At 42.7% G+C, this 20,123-nt stretch overlaps 1 protein-coding gene across 1 annotated transcript; it reads left to right on the top strand.

The window, feature by feature from the left end:
* On the top strand, nucleotides 1-14,309 carry LOC133454642 (uncharacterized). Its single transcript, XM_061733363.1, has 3 exons — nucleotides 1-571; nucleotides 12,350-12,490; nucleotides 13,547-14,309. Exons 1-3 carry the CDS (start codon nucleotides 502-504, stop codon nucleotides 13,729-13,731), a joined length of 396 nt encoding a protein of 131 aa, XP_061589347.1. The 5' UTR covers nucleotides 1-501; the 3' UTR covers nucleotides 13,732-14,309.
* The last annotated feature ends 5,814 nt before the right edge of the window (nucleotides 14,310-20,123 follow it).

The following is a 20,123-nucleotide window of genomic DNA, read 5'->3' as shown; positions in this document are numbered from 1 at the left end:
CAGAGCTTTTTTTGTTTGTTTCATCTTTCTGGTGATAGAAAGGGATTCTTTCTTTTCTTGAAAATGTGACTTGACAGAGGACAGGATCTTTATCTCGTTTTTTGTCCCTTTCCTAATCAAGCCACTTCTTCCAACAGTTTTTCCCCCTTAGGATATGAAGAGAGCACTGAAGAAGACATTCATTTATTTAGTTCCTTCACTCAATCACCTTCCTCCCCCTTGTCGCTTTGCCTGACTGGCTGCTGAGCTGACTCTCTGCCTTGTTGGCTCACTCTCTCACTGGAGTCTCGCTGTCGGTTCACTCACACAGTGTGTGAGCTTCGCAGAGGCAGAGGTGGCCAAAGAGGGTTGCAAGAGCCAAGTCAGTCTCTAAGGGTCTGGGAAGTGGGATCTCTGCTCCATTTCTGTCTTTGTCTTCTTTGGTGGAATATCAAATGTGAGCAGAGGAAATCTCTGTCTTCTCCAGCACAGACCATTGACCACTACTCTTGTGCTGCATCCATGACTTTGCATACCTGGTTTGTGTATGGGTTTGGATTTATCTTGGTTTCGACACTCTGCTTGGCACAAGGTGAGTGGGATAGGTTTTGAAATTTGTGGTGCATGTTGGTTGTACATAGAGCCAAATGAACAAGCTGCTGGTGTGTGCATGTGTACGTCTGAACTGAGTGCTGATCACATCACAGAGAGACATCTTCACTTAGTCAAGCATTTTGCAAACAAAATAATCAATAACATGGCTGACAGTCACAAAAGTTATCTCTTAAATGGACAAAATTGAAGGAAGAATATTGCAAGAATTAAATGTAAGCCTCTGTGAAATATCAAAGTAAAACAGGAGTAGAACTGTAAAAACAGACTCGTAAACAATCTAGTACAAAAGGAGAACATATCACTTTATATAATGAACGACTATATCTTAAAGCCTATTTCCAATAAATATGGTCATGTTCTGCCTCTAATTCCCATGGGAGTTCAAATCCATGTCTCACAACAATAACAATGGATGCAAAGAAGGAAACTAAATTTCCCTATAGAGCATTAACAATTGACCCGTGTCGGTTTGGGTATAACCTTTGTCTTAATAGGATCCAGAGGAGAAAAAAATGTGTGGATATTGTTTGCTGAATTGTTTTGCTGCCAAATAAAGAATATATATATATATATATATATATATATATATATAACAAATAACAAATAACAACCAAAACTAGATTTAGGCCAAAACAGACTGAGCGTTAATCAACATTTTTAATGTGTAATAGGAGCGAACCTGGCATAGGCTCACAATGAATTGTACCTTACCAGGAGAGATAGCAGCTTCTAGGATGTAGCCTAGTTATGTTGAAAAACACTCATAGCAGGCAGCTTTCACTGTGTTTCATGAGTGGGCTGCGTAACGTCACATAGGGTGAATTTTTAAATCACTCTGTTTATCCAGATGCAAATGTCCTTTTTCACGGCTTTTCTATTTTCCAGAACCAATAACAAATTCTTGTGAAACACAGCAATATTTATAAGAGCTTTTACTATCACCATCAGGGGAATATGAAACGTCCCCTGCAGACTAGGATGTGCTCTGCATCCCTGCAAGGCTTTACATTGATTCCAGTAGATTTCTAAAGTGATTTTTATAAGAGCATTTGCCTGGGATTAGTTTCCTCCTGAAAGCACCATCAGAGCTTTTGGTAGGCTATTTAACAGAGCAGAGGCAGTGAGAGGCTGCAGCTCACTCTCTGCCCTCACACTGAGTCCACTGGGCTGCACAGATAAAGAGGGAGGATTGGTTTCAGCCAAAGCTGATCTATCATCTTATATAGTTAGGCTTTCGGAGGGCAAGCACAGGTGTATGAGCTGGCTGAATTCACAGACAATCCTTCTAAGCTCTGGTGGATTTGTTCTGGGGAGGCTTAGTGTTACTTTCTTAAAAGAGTTAAACATTTGAGAAGTGAGACAATTGCATGGCAAAAGAGGGAAAGCTAAAATGAAAGGATTCTTTGGAGCATGTAGTGTCTGCAAATATATGTATTGCCTGCTCTTTTTACAGGAGCCAAATCCATTTTGTCACCTGGTTATGTGTGCTGAAAAATCCAAGTAACATAAATATAGTGTCAGTCTTTCTCTTCTACTGGATTGTGCTCCACTTAGTGTGGCTTTCAGACCAGTAGTCAGTGCAGACCAGTGCAGTAGCTTGCAGGCAGCGTCTCGGTATGTGATGTTTCATAACTAAATGTCTTCAGAGTCTTTGGTGATGGAAAAGAAGATGGCATCAAAGGTCAAAGTCGTGTTAAGAGCCTTTTTGTTATCTTAGAAAAAAAACAAAAACTATTTCTGTTGTGTTTGAGGATGAACAAGGACCCAAATGCAGAACACATGAGGCAGGTGGATGAGGAAGATTCAGTAAAAATCAAAAGCGAATCTAATCCAGTGAGTCCAGGCATAAATCAACCTAACATGCATGTTCACAGACTGTAAAAGGAAGCTGGAATGGCCAGAGGAAACCCAAGCTGGCACAAGAGAACTCTAACCCTGACAAGGCTCACACAAGGAACCCTTTGAGCTATGAAGCCTCTACAGTCCTTAATGTCAAGCAATTCAAGGAGACTGGGGGATTTCAGCACATATAGTAAAGGGCAAGGGAACAAGCTGAACTTGCACACCAGTGATCCTTGGTCATTCAGATGGCACTACATCAACAGCCTTTACTCATCAATTGCTGATATAACCACATTTAATTCAATTCAATTTTAATTCAATTCAATTTTATTTATATAGCGTCTAATACAACAAAAGTTGTCTCTAGACGCTTTCCAGAGACCCATACCCAGAACATGACCCCCGAGCAGTTATTACATAAACAATGGCAGGTAAAAACTCCCCTAGTGGGAGAAAAACCTTAAGCCAAACAGTGGAAAGGAAAAACTCCCCTTTAGGAGGGAAGAAACCTTGAGCAGGACCAGGCTCATAAGGGGGGACCCTCCTGCCGAGGGCCAGACTGGTGGGTCAGGGACGGCAGCAGCACAGCAGGCAGGTGGAAGCAGCAACGGGATGACCGGGGGTGGGGACAGCAGGCAGGTGGAAGCAGCAGCGGGATGACCAGGGATGGGGACCGCAGGCCAGCATGCAGCTCCCGAAACTCCGGCCCAATCATCAAGTCCCAGGTTGGGGTGCAGGGTCGGGGAAAGGTTGAGAAGGGGCAGGGCCAGGGAGAGGAGTCTTGAGGGACGAACCTTCTCCCCCGCCCAAAAGGGGCCGTTACCCTGCCCCCCTCTCTCCCACACTGCAGGTTCCGGTGTCCGGCAAAAGATGCTGCAACATGGACAAAAGAGAGAAAAGGGAGGAGAAGGGGGGGGCAGCACAAGAAACTACAGGAACAACTCTGGCACACTAGAGTTTACACTACCTAGAGATTTAAAAGGGAATACTTTGGAAAAGTTGTGTAAATCTGTCCAGTTTAAAGTAAAAATCGAAAATGCCATTAAAATACTGACTGTGGAGGCAGAAGCAGGTGCCATAGACTTTCATAAATAGCGAGTTCAAAATCCATGTTGTGATGGTACAAGGTACACCTATGTGTACATTTTATTTACAAATGTAAATGTGTGGAGCATTGGAGAAAAAAATGCTACAACTGGATGTTGTTAGGAAGAATTTGACAAAAAAACTGAAATCTTTTTCATCATTTCATATCTTAAATGTAGAACATCTTTTAGGCATTATCAAAAAGGATGGGAGCATTAGAAAATTGTAAAAAAGTTTTTTTTTAAATTGTCAGTGTTCAAAAATGTAGAAATAAATCTATATTTACAAATTAGATGGAACTGATGAGACAAACCATTGGTTCATTTGTTTATTCTTTTCATTTTTCATCCCTTTTTCTGATGTGCCATTGGACAATTAGTTAAGGCAACTGACTGCAGATTATTCATTTGCTACAGTTATAGATTTTGAACTTTTTTGACCTCATATATAGTTTCATTCAAATAAATAAATAGAAAACATCACAAATGTTTAGCTATTTAATTTACAATCTTTTCTCTCTTGGACATGTGGGAAAAGTATCACATAATCACATATTCACATATTCATTCATTTTCCATGCACTTCAGTCCTGGTCAGGTCACAAGGGGGCTGAATTCTATCCCAAATATCATCAGGTAAGATGTGGGGCACATGCTGAAGAGGTCTCCCTACCAGTTCAGGGCCACAGAACAATAAACAATTAAGCAGGCTCCCTAATAGTAACAACAACAACAACAACAACAACAACAACAACAACAACAACAACAACAACAATAACTAGAAAATTTCAGGAAATTTTGATATGGGCATGCCCTACTGCCCATTCGTCCCCTCTTGCTGCTTTTGTTTGGGGCTGTAGTGTTTGTGTTCGGGGTGGTTCTATGTCATTTTGAGGTGTTTACGGTTGTATTGCATTCATTCCTGTACTCCCAATAGTTATTAATGGGGCGCGCTTTTTGGCGTCTAGCGTCCCCACGGTAACGCTTTTGACTGAGAAAAGTAATGCCCATCGAGGATTGATGGAGTCGCATCTAACGATGTATGCCATGCATGGGTGCACATTCCGGTTCAGGCTACGTTAACGGATAGGGTTTTTTTTCACCATGGTAAAAAACCCCATCCGAATGAATGGGGCCATTTGGCATGGATTTTGACATAAAATTTCCTTAAATCACAGCTTCATGAAATTTGAATATGTTGAAGTCCACAGCGTGCCGAGTCGGGGAACATTTGTACGGTGTCTCTACGATAACCTGTTGCTTAGAAACAAGCATCCAAAATCTAATGGAAATTAAAAAATAAATTAAAGGTAAATATCGCAAAAACTGTAATAATTGGCATAATGAGGTTGCACGGTCCGTTAATGCCAATCGGGCCGAGTGTTTGAAAGTTTGAACGATGTCTCTACGATAAAGTTCGGCCGAGCAATAAGCGACCGAATTTTCGCCTTTTTTTTGGCTTTTTGGCATCCAGCGTTGCCACGGTAACACTTTTGACTGAGAAAAGTAATGCCCATCGAGGCATGATGGTATGGAGACGCATCCAACGATATATGCCATGCATAGGTGCACGTTGCGGTTCGGGCCGTATTAACGGACGAAAAAAGAGTGCGGAATAATAAGAATATAAGAAAAGGGAAACATTTTCTGTATACTAATATATCGCCTTCATTTTTCAGGTTTTTCTGGCCGCGTTTTATTTTTTGGGGATTTTTTTCTCCACATCAGAGCGGGGTCATGCTGTCCACCCGCTGGTGCGCAGTGGGACCTTTGCGACTTTAGCTTGTTAGCAAAATGCTAGTAACATTGCCCTTTGGGCCATTCTGGACGATTGCAATATGGTCATGCCACTACTTGGCATGCCCATAATAATAATAATGCATCCTATTTGTAAGGCACTCTTCATCCAAGAATCTCAGAGTGCCACAGAGCCAGTACATAGTTAAAACTAACAATAATAAGTCATAAAACTCAACTCAAAACCACCTTCCTGAATAAAAAGGTTTTTAGGCCACTCTTAAAAGAGTCCAGTGTCTGTGCCGCACTTAGATGGTCAGGGAGACTGGTCCATAAGCAGGGCGCTACTGAGCAAAAGGCCCGGTCGCCCATGTCGGGGAGCTTGGTGTTGGGAACGCGGAGGAGCAAGCAGTTTGTAGATCTGAGGGTTCGGGTAGAGGTTTGGGTAATGAGTTCTTGTAGGTACGGAGGTGCATGTCCATTTATGCATTTATGGGTGAGGAGTAGGACTTTGTATTCAATCCGGGTTGAGACCGGGAGCCAGTGGAGTGAGTGGAGTGAGTGGAGAACGGGTGTTATGTGCTCATATTTCCGGACTCTCATCAGGATCCTGGCAGCTCTGTTTTGTATGTATTGCAGTTTCTGTATGTTCATGCCAGTGATCCCAGTGAAGAGTGAGTTACAGTAGTCGAGTCTAGAGAAGATGAATGCGTGGACGAGCTTCTCTGCATCTGACAGGGTTAAAGTGGGGCGGAGTTTGGAGATGTTTTTGAGATGATAGAAGGAGGTTTTGCACAGGTATTTTATATGGTCCTTAAAGTCAGGTGAGGATCAAACCTAACTCCCAGATTAGTGACTGTGGAGGAGAGGGGTATGACCTGACCATCGAAGGTGAGGTGAGTTATGGAGGATGACTGAACCTGGTGTGGAGTGCCAACAAGGAGGGCTGTGGATTTGCTACTGTTTAGCTGGAGAAAGTGAAACATGAAAGTGAGACATGAAATGGCTACAGAGGGGCTTGGGGCAGTTTTTATGTTAAAGGAGCTTGAGGCCGGATTGAGGCAGAATTTATGAAAATAATTCGTATACGTTTTAAGTTTTCTAGTAATAATGTCAGATGAAGCGTTCCAAACCCAAAAGAATGAGCCCTCTAGTGTATCTCTCCGTTGCCTTGAACAGGCTGTCTGCTGCAAAATGTGCTGCAATTCGGGCCCAAATTTCCCGCGCTGGGCTGCGGATGTGACGTCACATGACGCTGCATGCCCGTTCTCCCCGTTCTCCCGTGCCGGCTTCACTGTTGGCTGCAGTACCCCCGACGGCCGTCGTGGTGAAGGGTGGCGCTAGAGAGTCTCATTTCTTAAAAAGGAGCCTCAAGCTCCTTTAAGCTGCGTGTTGTCAGCATAACAGTGGAAGGACATCTTACGTCTGCTGATGACACGACTGAGGGGGAGCATGTAAATAATGAAGAGGATGGGGCCGAGGACCGACCCTTGCGGAACACCACAGGGGACAGGGAGCAGTCTGGACTTGCATCTTCCCAGTGAGACATATTCAGTTCTGCCAGAAAGGTAGGACTGAAATCACTTGAGTGCAGAGTCTGATAGTCCGACAGCGGAGTAGAGGCGCTCTAGGAGGAGAGTATGATCCACTATGTCAAACGCAGCAGTCAGGTCCAGGAGCATAAGGAGTGAGGGTGATCCAGCATCGGCTGTCATCAGCAGGTCATTCGTAACCCTGAGCAAAGCCGTCTCAGTGCTGTGGGCTGAACGAAAACCTGACTGAAACAAGTTGTTATGTTTGAGGTGGTTCTGAAGTTGAGAGGCGACTACCTTCTCTAGCACCTTGGACAGGAAAGCAAGGTTGGAGATAGGCCTGTAATTGGCTAGAACCTCCAGGTCCAGGATGGGTTTCTTGAGAAGGGGACGGATGACAGCAACCTTGAGAGTAGGTGGGACATAGCCAGATTGAAGGGAAAGGTTAACAACCTTGGTGATGAGAGGACTGAGAGTGGGAATATGTGACTTGGGGTCCGGGGTACAGGTACAGGATTTCCTCATCATGGCTCTCCTGAACTTCAGTGAGATGTGAGATGAGTTGCCAGAGTTTTTATTGGCATAGAATTGTGAGCGAGCATCTTTAAGGGAGTTGGAGCCCTTTGATGCTCACGGTAGGCCAGTTTATGGACAGTGAGCCCAGAGGGTCTGCAGCGTTGCTCCAGGGCATGCCCAGCTGTTTTTATTGTCCTTAGCTCATGTGTGAACCAGGGAGCGGAGCGTGAGAAATTGAACGCATGGGACAGGGCAGGTGGTGAGTTGGAGATCCATGGTCATATTGGCTAAGTCAGAGGGGACAGAGCTTGGGTTGGAAATCTCTGAAAGCTCCGTAATACACTGCGATCCACGCCGTGTCTTCTTTTGTGGCTAGTATTGGGTAGTCTTGCGATGTTTCCGATGATGACTCAGGGGCATGTTTTATTTTCTGATTCCACTTTGACGCCGCGGTGCGAGCCTCTATAGATGTAGCAAGGTCTGTTTTTCAAAATCCCACACTCTTGACAGCGGGCTATAAACCCTTTGTGGGATGGAGCCATGAAGCTGCGCCAACGCCGTAGCTGCAAGGCAGTGTTTGAGATCATTTCCAGTATCGAGGGTGTTGTGGGGTGACATTCGCTGAAATGAGAGAAACGCAGGAAAACACACAACGGGCACACAAGCCTTTGGAATCTGCAAGAGAGAAAACAAACAAACAGACAGAAGAACAGGCAGAGACACAGACAGCAAACATTTCAGGTCTCTAAAACTGAATCAAGACTAGGCTACTGCGATTATCTGTCCCCCAAAACTGTGGAGTGGGTATGTAGGTGAGTGAGCAGGTGTGTATGTCTGTGCAACTTTGTGTGTGCAAAGTGAAAACAAGGTTTTACTTAAATTGCAACTACAGTGGAGGGGAGAGGGCACAACTATGCCACCCGAAAGACCAGAAGCCAACAAGGAAGAAACCTGAACCCAGGCCTCCAGAAGCCACACGGAGGACCAGAAGAGGGCGGGAGGAGATCTCCAGCCAGCAAGCCCCGCCCCCTCCCAGCAGATGACAGAGGAAAACCCCGGGCAGAGCCCTGATGACCACGTGAGGAGGCAGCCAGGAAGCCCACAGTGATGGACCAGGACCCAGCCGAGCACCAGCCACCCGACATAGGCCGATCACGGGGCCAAGAGGTCCACACCCTCCACGCCCACAAACTCCACCTGGCAAGAGGCCAGCCTGCCCGGAGAGACGGGGCTACCTTGACCGTCGACGCGGGCAGGCCGGCACCCGCCCCAATGAAAGCGGGAACTCCAGAGCCAAAGGTGCGCCCAGCTGTAAGGGCAGCGAGGGGGAAGTGGAGATGGGCACGGAGCGCGAGAACGCCCCAACAAGGAGCCACCCAGACACGCCCAACAGCAAGGAGCCCCAAACCCAGGCTGGACAACGGACACCCATTCATCCATCCATCCATTTTATATACCCGCCTTATCCTTTGCAGGGTCATGGGGGTCCGCCAGAGCCCGCCACAGCCAACTACAGCGAAAGGCAGGGGCGCACCCCAGACAGGTCGCCAATCCACCGCAGGACATCCACCCAACATACACTCACTGACAAAGACATGGACATTCATTCTCTCACCACTCCCATCTCCCCCCTGGAGGCCCGGCACAGCCCAGCAGACACCCTCCAGGCAGCACGGCGAGCCCATGCCTGGGTCTGGCCATCAGCCCCCGTGGTCCCCCCGCCCCAGGCCGAATGTGGGAAACATGGGTGGAGGAAGACCTCACTCCCGCCCCTGGTGATGAGTGTGTGTGGGTGTGACTAATGTGGTAAAAACAGGGAGGGGGAGGTCAGGGCACCACATTTGACAATGCCCCCCCAGTGGTACTGGCCCCGATAGGAACCCACGTTCCCCACAGGCCACTCAGGGGTGGGCGGGCTCTGGTACACCAAGCCCGGCCGGTGCTACACCGCACCCCCAGCGCTGTCAGAGCCCCCAGTGTGGAGCGGGAGATAGCACATCAATCCTCCATTCACCCATGACAGAGAACATAGAAACCTGGGAATGAGTCCCCCAGCTGCTGCTGTGTTTTGGACAGAAAGGTCTGATGAATCTCTCAGATCCAATGATTATCCCACCTTTTCCTGTCTGTAGACTGAACTGTTGGATGGTGAGAGCTTCAAAATTCCCAGAACTGTGGTGGAAAGGCTTCAGAAAGCCCCAGCCATTTGGGGATGCTGTTCTTGGCTTTTGCATTCTGGATAGCTTTAGGGGCCGCAGCAGCTGGCTATTTAGAGTGAACCACAGCATTGCTCTGCCTAAATTTATGGATTAATCAATTAAATTCTATATAACTTTAGTATTTACATTTTTGGGGATGTTTGTATTTGACAAAAACCTCAGTGAAATGTATATACTATGTATGTACTAAAGGCAAAACTGAAAAAGTTATGTCCAAGATATTGAATACAAATTCACTATTATTTTTGATGATTCCTAAACGATGTTATGGCATTTATGATATCAAGAGACAAAAGGTATTTTTATGTTTTTGGGTGACGTACAGCACGGTTTTCAAAGTCAGCAGGACAGATGTAAGACATCTGTGGTCTATGGCCCAGCATAATTTGTGTATTTAGTCAATGGTACTCATCAGCCACTAATCCAGAAAGAGAATATTCTTATTATATATTATTCTGTCATGAACAGGTGTGTTTTGATAATGGGCTTGATGAAAATCAGCACCTTTCAACACCTTTACCAAGAGGTTTTGAACACCCAACATTAATAAAATTGTTTGAACGGTGCAAGAAAGTGATATTACGCCAAATAATTCCAAGAATGGCATTTCAAATAATGTTCCTTAAAGGTCAGCGGTTGGGATTAACTTCAAACCGTTATTTTTAACAGTAGTGTGTGTAGCATCAACTCCAATCTCTCCGACCTCCATTCCAGGATTGTTGCCTGTTAATTTTGATGGTACTGTCCTGTTGTGGATATTTTACAATATATGGCAGCAATGTACAAATAAAGAATGTCATAAAACAAAACAAAAAAGCCATTCAAAAAGGAAAGTCTGTTATCGCAGAAGTAATCTTCCAAAACTCCTCCGTGGAAAATAAGTGACTGCTGTAGTGAACTGGGACAGTTATCTCAGCACAGAAACCAAAACATGAAAAGGCATCTAAAAACTGCAAAATAAACACAAGAAACATTGGAGAGCTGGCATATGGTTAAAAAAAAGAAATATAATTTCTGTAAACCATCATTTACACTTTAAGAAGAAAACAAGGTAACAGTGGGCTAAAGAGAGGCAGTCACGCACTGTGGATAATTGGATGAAAGTGATATTCAGTGACTAATCGCAAATCTGCTTTCGGCAAGGAAAGATGCCAGAACTTCTGTTTGGTGCAGATCCAAAGAAACATAAAAACGACTTCTTGAAAAAAACAAGCACATATCCACAGTCAGTGATGATGATGTATCCAGGCTTAAAGAAGCAGTATCCTCCGTGGCAAAGAAGGCTGGAAGCTAAGATAAAGACAACAAGGACAGATGTGAACCAGCCATCAGAGCAGCTGTAGCTACAACGAAGAAAGATCTTCAAGATGAAACATTATACTCTCCATTACTGAGGCTTTGGAAATTGTCAAAGACTCACAGCTCTGGTTACCTGACTGAGAAGGTACACTGCTGAAGCAGACACCAGAGGAATAAACAGAATGTTCTCCACTGAACCATCTAAAGTCCATCCATAGTCTAAGTGGCTGGTGCATGGGTCAACAAGTGAGTGACGTCCAAAAAAGAATTGAAACAAATACCAAAGCCAACACCAGCCACTAAATGGCAGGGCAGTTGCTCAAGACTGTAAGATCAGATAATTAAATCTGTGAAAACCCTGGGCTCAGTACTAGAAAAGCTATAACTTGATGTTCCAAACATGGATACTGGGATACTTGAAGCTGTCCAACATCAACAGTACATTCAGAGCCCCTATCAGAAACTCAATGGTGCCGTGGAAGACAATGCTAGATGTCAATTCAAAGCCAACTGCAAAGGTTGCAATCAAGTACCAAGGAGATGCTCTGTCCCTGCTGCTGTTCTGCATATGCCTGAAACCTCTTAATCAGATTCGAGTTTAAAAAAAAATGAAGGAAAAGTGGCAATAGTCCCAAAATTGAGAAATCATCACCAACCTCCTACATGGATGACATCAAGCCAAATGGCAAATCTGACTGAGACGTTGACTCACTATGTCACCTCAAATGGTATCAAAGAGAAGCAAGATGACTGCAACAGAAAATGTTGGAATACTTGAAAGCAATATTGCACCTGTTTAGAATAGCTACAAATACTTTGATCTCCTGCAAGAAAATGGCACCCATGAAGAGACTACAAAGAAGTCAAGCATAACCAAACACCTGCAAAGAGTATAGGCCAGATCCTGGAGAGCCAGCTGAAAGGGAAGGATAAAGTGTAAGGCATCAGCACATATGTCCTGCCATGAACCTGGACACAGGACCAGATGAAGGTCACTAATGGCAAGGCAAGAAAGCACGTCACAGCGTGTTATGTCTTATCTATGTTCTCTTTTTCTAATCTTCCTTTGCAGAATTATAGGTGACTATATACAATTTTATTTATATAGCGTCTAATACAACAGATGTTATCTCTAGACGCTTTCCAGAGATCCAGAACATGAACATAAACATAAACCCCCGAGCAATTATTATATAAACAATGGCAGGTAAAAACTCCCATAGTGGGAGAAAAGCCTTAAGCCAAACAGTGGCAAGGGATTCTCTCTAAATCTTTAGTGTAGTGGAGTGTGTGTGTGTGTGTGTGTGTGTGTGTGTGTGTGTGTGTGTGTGTGTGTGTGTGTGTGTGTGTGTGTGTGTGTGTGTGTGTGTGTGTGTGTATGTATGTATGTATGTATATGTGTCTTTGTCTTTGTTGTTTCTGTCATTTCTTCAAACAAACTGTTTGCATAACACTTTTTTTACTCTCTATGTATGCAATAAACAGTACTTTTCTTCTTGAATTTTGTTTTGTACCACCGTTGCAGTCCAGGGGCTGCAGTGCTATGGCTGCAACATCATCCAAGGCCAGAGGTATGTGGACGTGGGCTGCTCCAACCCTGAAGTCATCACCTGCACCCACTCACACAAGGGCTTCAAACACCGTTTCTGCATCAAGACAGAGAGCAGTGAGCAAAACCTTCCATGAAGAATATTTTTGTGTCTTTTTCCATAACTCAGTGAGATAATGTGCTTGACAATAGGATATTGTTAAGTTATTATACAATAAACTCAGCATGGCATACCACTGGACATTAACATTATCGTTTCCAATCATACTTTTATGCTTTTTTTGTCTAATGGATGTGAATATAATATTTCTCTCTGCATAGAGGAGAGTTATATAAGTGTCCTGTGCTTTACTGAGTGAATTATAAGTCATTCATTGTTTCATGTTAAATCAATGAAAAATGTGGACATGTGAGACAGGGTGATGATGGGCAGATGAGCATGTCCAATGCAGCGTTGGCAATCCAGCTGTTTCTTTGCTTGACATCTCAAGGATATGCTCGCGTTTAAAGGGCTGATGAGGCACCTTTTGCCAGTTGCTCACAGAAACAGCAAGCTCAGATGGCCTCTTCCTGTCACGCACGACAAGCTCACGACAAGTCAAAATCTTGTAGCGGTATAGGTTAATAATCTTTGGCCAGTTTGCCTGTTAATCTTCACGTGACCCTGTCAAAATCAACCAGATGTTGTGTAGCTCTGGCCTCGTTTGCCCTCTGATACCAGAAATGTGTCCTTCATCAATTGGAACTCCAATGCCCTTTTACTCCTTATGTGCCTACAACTCAAAACCCAGGAACAGATTTTCAACTGGGCAATATATGCATTAGATGTCAGCACATTTAAATAATGAGGCTTGACTTTTCTTTTTTTTAAGTTGCTGCTCTTACCTGAAAACAATCTTACTCTGTGTTCAATTTGGATTTGAATAAATAGCTCTGCATCAAAGAGCTCTTGCATTTCCTCTGTTAAAGAGCCCAAAATGTACTGCTTGTCGGTCAACTGTTTTTTGCATTTCTCTCTCTCCTGTGTGTTCTCCAGATCTCTAAATGAACTTGCCATTAACCACTTGGAGCATTTGTTGCTTAGTTGTGCTCTTTTTTTCTGCTGAGCCAAACACCAGCTCATCATTCTTATCTGACTGACTAACTAACCGTCTCCTCCATCTGTCCCTCCAGCGGCCCTGGGTATCGTCCTGACCAGCGGCTGTGCTACTTCCAGACACTGCCAGCAACAGGAGCTGCCAGGGGTGCGGATCCACTGCTGTCATTCTGACCTGTGTAACAGCACCCCCCTCTGGCATTCAAGCACAGTCCACTACGTCTGTGCGCTGTTCAGTCTCCTGCTGAGGTTGTGGCTGTGATCTGAAATCGGTCTCTGGATAAACATCAGTGGACTCCTCTCTCTGCTGCTCATGTTAGTGGCAGAATAAACATGGTACTCAGTATGGTGTTACTGGTAAGCACCTGGGAAAAGGTTTTGCCTCACTGTTGGTTCGGACCAACAATCACACTGAAGGCAAAACAACATGATGAACATGTTTGAGAAACAAAAATACGCCACATACCACAGTCACCAGTAATCTATTATGTATATTCACTCATTCCATAAAAATAGCTTGTCTATGGGAATATATTCAAAGATGTGTGTTCAAGTAACACTGTCAGTTCAGTTGAAACACCTTGTAAAAGGCGATGTTTCTTAGATACATTGGTGCAGGAAGACATGCATCACTTTTCTGTGTTAAAGAATTTGCTATCTTTTTCAAGGTCAAATTTGTGTCTATTATGTTCTCCTAACATCACATGCTACTTACTTTTTAAAACAAAGTATAACTGTTTTTTAATTGTCTTGTGCAGTTCTTACTGGCCATACTTGAAAACACACCGCATGTAACTCTCCTATAAAATATTGTTCAGTGGCAGCATGTAGTGTTGTGATTTACTGCATTAAAATGTTTCACATTTTTCAAAAGAAAAATGTTTTGATATTATTGCTATTCATGCAAAGAAAATAATCTGAATCTGAAAGCCCAGCCTCAAATGAGAGAAATAGATGTACAGCTGACATTGTAAGATTACTGCAGTTTAACATAGAATAAAACTAAATATTATTATTTTAGGCTGATATCAGTTATTATGGGGTGATCAGACCAGCAAGAAAGTTGGTTTAGTTTTGTGTAAAATAAGGAGCTGTTTCAAAAATGATAACTTGATGTATCAAGATATAAAATTTGTGATATTTTGCACAAAAAGCAGGCCATTTCCAACAGGAAGGGTTGAAGTTACTATCAAAGTTAGTTGCACATTTGAAATTAACTTAGGTTGATTAAAGTGCTTTACATTTTTTAAATATGGTATCAGTTAAAAATAAAAACAACATAATATAATTAATGCACTTCACGACAAACAGAGCAAAAGCATAAAAAAATAAATATCGACAAGGTGTCAAGTTCGTTTCAAAGTGGAACCCAACAGGTGGGTATTAAGGTAAGATTTGAATGGAACAACAGATTAACTATATATGACTGAGCTCTTCCAGAGAATGGTGGCAGTTACTGAAAAAGCATGCCCTATTTCTGAGTCTTCTGATTGGAAGATTTCAGTGCTTTGACAAAAGGGTGCATATGAAGAAGCTCAGACAAATAAGTTGGTGCAAGCCGATTTAAAACATGAAAAACAAGCAATAAATTCTTCAAAATATTTCCTAAAGTGGACAAGAAGCCAGAGAAAACGGTGCCAGAACTGGAGTAGTAGTTCATTTCAAAAGCAAAATGGCAACATTACCGACTTACAGTAATCAAAGTTTATGGTTTAAAAGTTTAGTTTAGTTTAGTTTAGTTTATGCTTTTGAAAGCATTATGACTCTTTCAAAATCATTACAAAACAGTCAAGACCTCAAAGGGGCAAAAGTGGCAACACAGTCTCCCAGTAGATCAGAGCAACCATACAACAATTTCTGTCTTGCCTTCATCAAGATAAAGAAGCCTAGTTTAATGAGGGCTGCAGTGAGCTGGAATGTGTGGATTTTAGGAAATACATAGGTTTGGACATGTCAGTATATCAATTAAAGGACAGATTATAGTTCTGAAAGGGAAAAAAAAGAATCCCAATGTATGAATGTACAAGGAAAAATAGTAATAAACCAACATAGACTCATGGGGTACTCCACAAGTGAGAGGAGCCACAAAAGAGGAGAGCTCCTATCAATCAAATGGCTTGGATGAAAAGACTATGTCCACACACTGTTCAAGACGAGATGAAGAGTAGAGTAGCAGAAAAAGCATGCATTCTTTTGCAGCCCTTTTGGAAGGCTGGCACCTTGCAGAATCTTATTTGAAATAGTCTTCTTGGCACAACTATTTTTTCCTCACATTTAATTTTCAGATAAAAGTTACACATACTTGAAAATCTGAATGAGCAGTCTTGACATTTTCACATAATTGATTAACTGACATGGTATTTAACCTTCTAAGGCCTATGCTCTCGTTTGGTATTTTTATATGTTGTCGCTTCGGACCCCCTTATCATCATCATCATGTCTACATACATGTGGACATCACAGGTCTTAATCCCTCACAAGTGTTGTACGGAATACATGACTACATGTAGGATTGAGTCAGAATGCATACAGTCATCTACTGAAGAGAAGACACATGAAAATCTTTGCTATTATCGATCATATTCATGTAATCTGAATACCACTGGATGATTTTTGGATGACTTGTGAAATCAAACTCATGGCACTCATTCCTATTCTACCTTTCCCCACTGACACACAGCTGAACATCCATCACTCCATCCATCCATCCATCCATCCATCCATCCATCCATCCATCCATGGATTTCCTATACCGGCTTTATCCTTTGCAGGGTCACGTGTGTCTGCTGGAGCCTATCCCAGCTCATTACAGGCAAAAGGCAGGGGTACAGCCTGGACAGGTCGCCAGTCCATCGCAAGGCCACACATATAGACAAACCATACACACTCACACACACCTACAGGGAATTACGAGGATAACATGCAAGATCCACACATAAATTCTCCTGCTGCGCCAAAGAGTCGAACCAGGAACCATCTTGCTGTGAGGCAACAGGGCTTATCACTAAAGCCCTCTGCCATTATGGAAATAGAAATGGTTGAAGAAATGTGCCATAAAATATGGGTTTTTGAGATTTTCAAACGATTACATTCTGTTTTTATTTATATTTCACAAAGCATCCCAACTTTTTTTTGTAATTGGGGATTACATAAAACCCGCTGTTGCTTTACTTTGTTCCATTTTTTGTTGTGTTACAAACTCAATTAAAATGTAATAAAACTGATGTGTAATTATGTTTCTTTTTGTTTGTTTGATTGTTTGTTTGTTTTTAGAGTCTTTCTTTTTTTTCAAATTCTTAAAGAAAAAGAGTTACTTTTTTTTTTTAAACATTTTTACCTAAATCTATTATGTCTTATATAATTATATTTTATTATATCTTATGGGTCATTTGTCTTGCTCTATGCACCTGTTATGGTGATTGCCACCCATTAAAACCTCTGTGGGGTTCTAAGACCTCTAAATTGACCATAATTCATCAAATCTATCTGAATCCTGTTGTCCCTTTAGGAGGACATCCTGGGTTTTTTTTATGCCACACATGTAGGGGTGAGGCTTTCACAACTCCTGAACTCTTCAAAATGAAAGCAATTTCAGTTTCCACATTTAATGGCAACAAATGATGTCATCATTTTTTTGCAGATATCATGTTTGTGTTGCTAAAAATCCAATTGTTTCTTTAATATAAAAGTTAAATTTAGTACATTTTTTAAAAAGTCACTGTCATTTGAACCTGTTGACAACAACTTTTATTCAGTGTCCTTGGACATCATGAAAACCCCCATGGGTAAAATCTTGGAGCAGAGGGCTAAATGAGGCTGTAATGATTTGTCCAAAAATTATGGGAAATTAATCTGATTTGGAGCTGTCTGAAGATGAGGTAGCGCCAGAGGGGGTGGGGAGGATCCGGCCAGAATAACGTGATCCTTCCACGTGCTACGTCCGGCCGGAGAAACCCCACCCTGTCTGGTGAAAAGATGCGGCCTACTCACTCCTCAGGTTAAGGAGGAGACCTGAGCTCAGTGCGGGGCCCTCCCGGGGTTGGTAGACGATGGCAATGCCCAGGACTGTTAGGTAGGAGCACTGGGTGATAACATTTTTTTTTTTTAAAGTTGTATCTTTGAGGTTTAATTTTATTATTTAACAACTGCAGTGCTCTCAGTCAATCCAAAATGTTAATAATAATAATAAAGGTGAGGTCTGACATGCTTTTTTTTTTTTTACATTTATTATTGTATGTAGAACAGTGATCATACCATGGTATGATGATGACTAGTTGTGTTAGTGGAGCAGGAAAATAAATTATATTTCTATTTGCAGATCAAGGATGAGGGGGAGCAGGATCCTCGTCTTCCCAAGGAGTATCTGCGGAAACTGACTTTAATAATCTGTTGATATTTGTCTGTTCAAATAAATTGAATTGAATTGAAATGACTAGAAATCTTGGGCCAAGACACAACTTTTGCAGTATGCGTTCATGGTTGTGTCTAAAAATGATGCGCAGTGCCCACCCAATCAGAAACGGTACAGATATTGTGTGATATTTTTGAATGGATGATGAATGAATGGCACGATGGGTCCACACTTGAAAATGGAAATCTTTTTATTTTAAAGGCCATCGGGGGAAGGACCGAGCCGGGGGCGGAGGCTGTGACACACACTAATCCAGCAGCACCCCAGCACCCTCACTTCCCACCAACCTAACATCCCCTGGAGAAAACCAGCCACCACAGCGCCATCTCGGTCCTTTCTCCGGTCTAATGCTGCGTTCCATTTGTCCTCGGAAGTGGGGATTTCCCGGTTCCCAGTTGGATTTTTCAACTGGAACGCCCCTCGAAGTGGGATTTCCCACTGGGAAAGTGGGAGAGTCTTCACCACCCCCGAGTTCACATTCCAAGATGGCTGCCCCGGTTGTAAACAGTAGAAGAGAGCTCCGTAAAAATTCGTAGCACTTCATTCTAGTTTTGGTCACACTAAATCAGTCGTATACAAGTATTGTTCGGCATATATATTCTGCTATAGTGTAATTTACATTTTTCATGTGGTATATGCGAACTACAAACTTGTTTACCTACTTTGTAACTGGAACGCTGATAACTCGGCTGTGACGTCATTCCGAGTTCCGACTTCCGAGGTAAATGGAACGCAGCATAAGCGCTGAACTGCTTCATACGTCACTCAAACGTCACGTTGTCACGTGACCGATTCACTGACTGGGGTTCGGTCAATACCAGAGAGCCACATGAGTGAAAATGACAAAAAAAAGGCCTTTGACAGAAGGGCACTTTGGGCATCTGAGGGAGTAAAACACAGTAAAATTGTATCTGTACAAAGGTAGAAAACCATTAGGGAGCATTTTTTGGCAAAGCAGCAAAACTTGGCAGAACACTGGTCCCAAGCCCGGGTAAACGCAAAGTGTCAGGAAGGGCAATTGGGTTAGCATACTGTTGGTCAAAGAAGGAGAAGATAGATTAGCTGATATGATGATAGCATAGTTTTCTATGCATTTCGGGGTTTGACCCCCCCAAAATGTTTTCGCCCAGCGTCACCCACCCTACATATTAGCCTGCCCACCTTAGTGGGCCTCGCTAAACCCGGCCCTGTTGTGAACCGCTCTTAATCTGGCCCGTCACCTAGGACCTGTTTGCCATGGGAGACCCTACCAGGGGCGTAATGCCCCAGACATAGCTCCTAGGATCATTCGGCCAACACAAACCCCTCCACCACAGTAAGGTGGCGGTTGAAGGAGCAAGTAAGCAGTAAGATTTTAAACTCTATCCTTTGACTCAATAGAGAAAATAGAGGAAAACCCCCAATGTAGAATCTTATAGAAAAACCTTCATCCCTTTAAACAATTTCATAAAATCCTAACAGTAACTGTAAAACATGTATTTAGTGTTCTACTACATTCACTAAATTCCAGTATTGTGCATGAACGCGTTCATTGAACACGTTCATTTCTGCGAGAACGTTGAACTGAACGCAACATATTTACAAATAATGAACTTGAACGTGAACTTGTTCAGATCTGCAAATAAAGAACTGGAATTTGAACTGTTCAGATTATGTGAGTTTCAGCTTCACTGTTTAGGTCCAATTATTACGGAATAATCCTTCTCATTTCACAAACGGGCGGCCCGGACATTTAAAATACTCGACGAGACGACGACTTCACATTACATTACCCACGATGCAGCGCACACACTAAACATTCCTGTGCAATATTTTAGTAAAGCCACTTATTAAAAAATAAAAGCCACTAGGACAATACATGATTGTATACAGCAGGGGTCTTCAACCCTGCTCCATGGGACCCCCTGTCCTGCATGTTTTAGATATCTCCTTGCATCGACACACCTGATTATCTGGATGTGATCAGAATCTGAATCAGAATCAGAATCAGAAAGGGGGTTTATTGCCAAGTTTGTCAACACACACAAGGAATTTGTTGTGGTGATTGGTGCAATACAGTAAGAATAAAAAAAAAGATAAAAAATTAAAATATAAAAGCAAACAAATATATATGGAGATAAACTGAGAGATAGAATAAAGTAAAATGTATAACAGGGATAAACAGAAATGTACAATATATATGTATAGTCCTTATACTGATAATAATTTGATGCTGATGTGCAAAAAGGTGAAGTATTTCCTTA

The sequence above is a fragment of the Cololabis saira genome, chromosome 11, assembly GCF_033807715.1.
Source record: "Cololabis saira isolate AMF1-May2022 chromosome 11, fColSai1.1, whole genome shotgun sequence".
NCBI lineage: Eukaryota > Metazoa > Chordata > Actinopteri > Beloniformes > Belonidae > Cololabis > Cololabis saira.
This window is presented reverse-complemented; position numbering and strand designations above follow the sequence as displayed.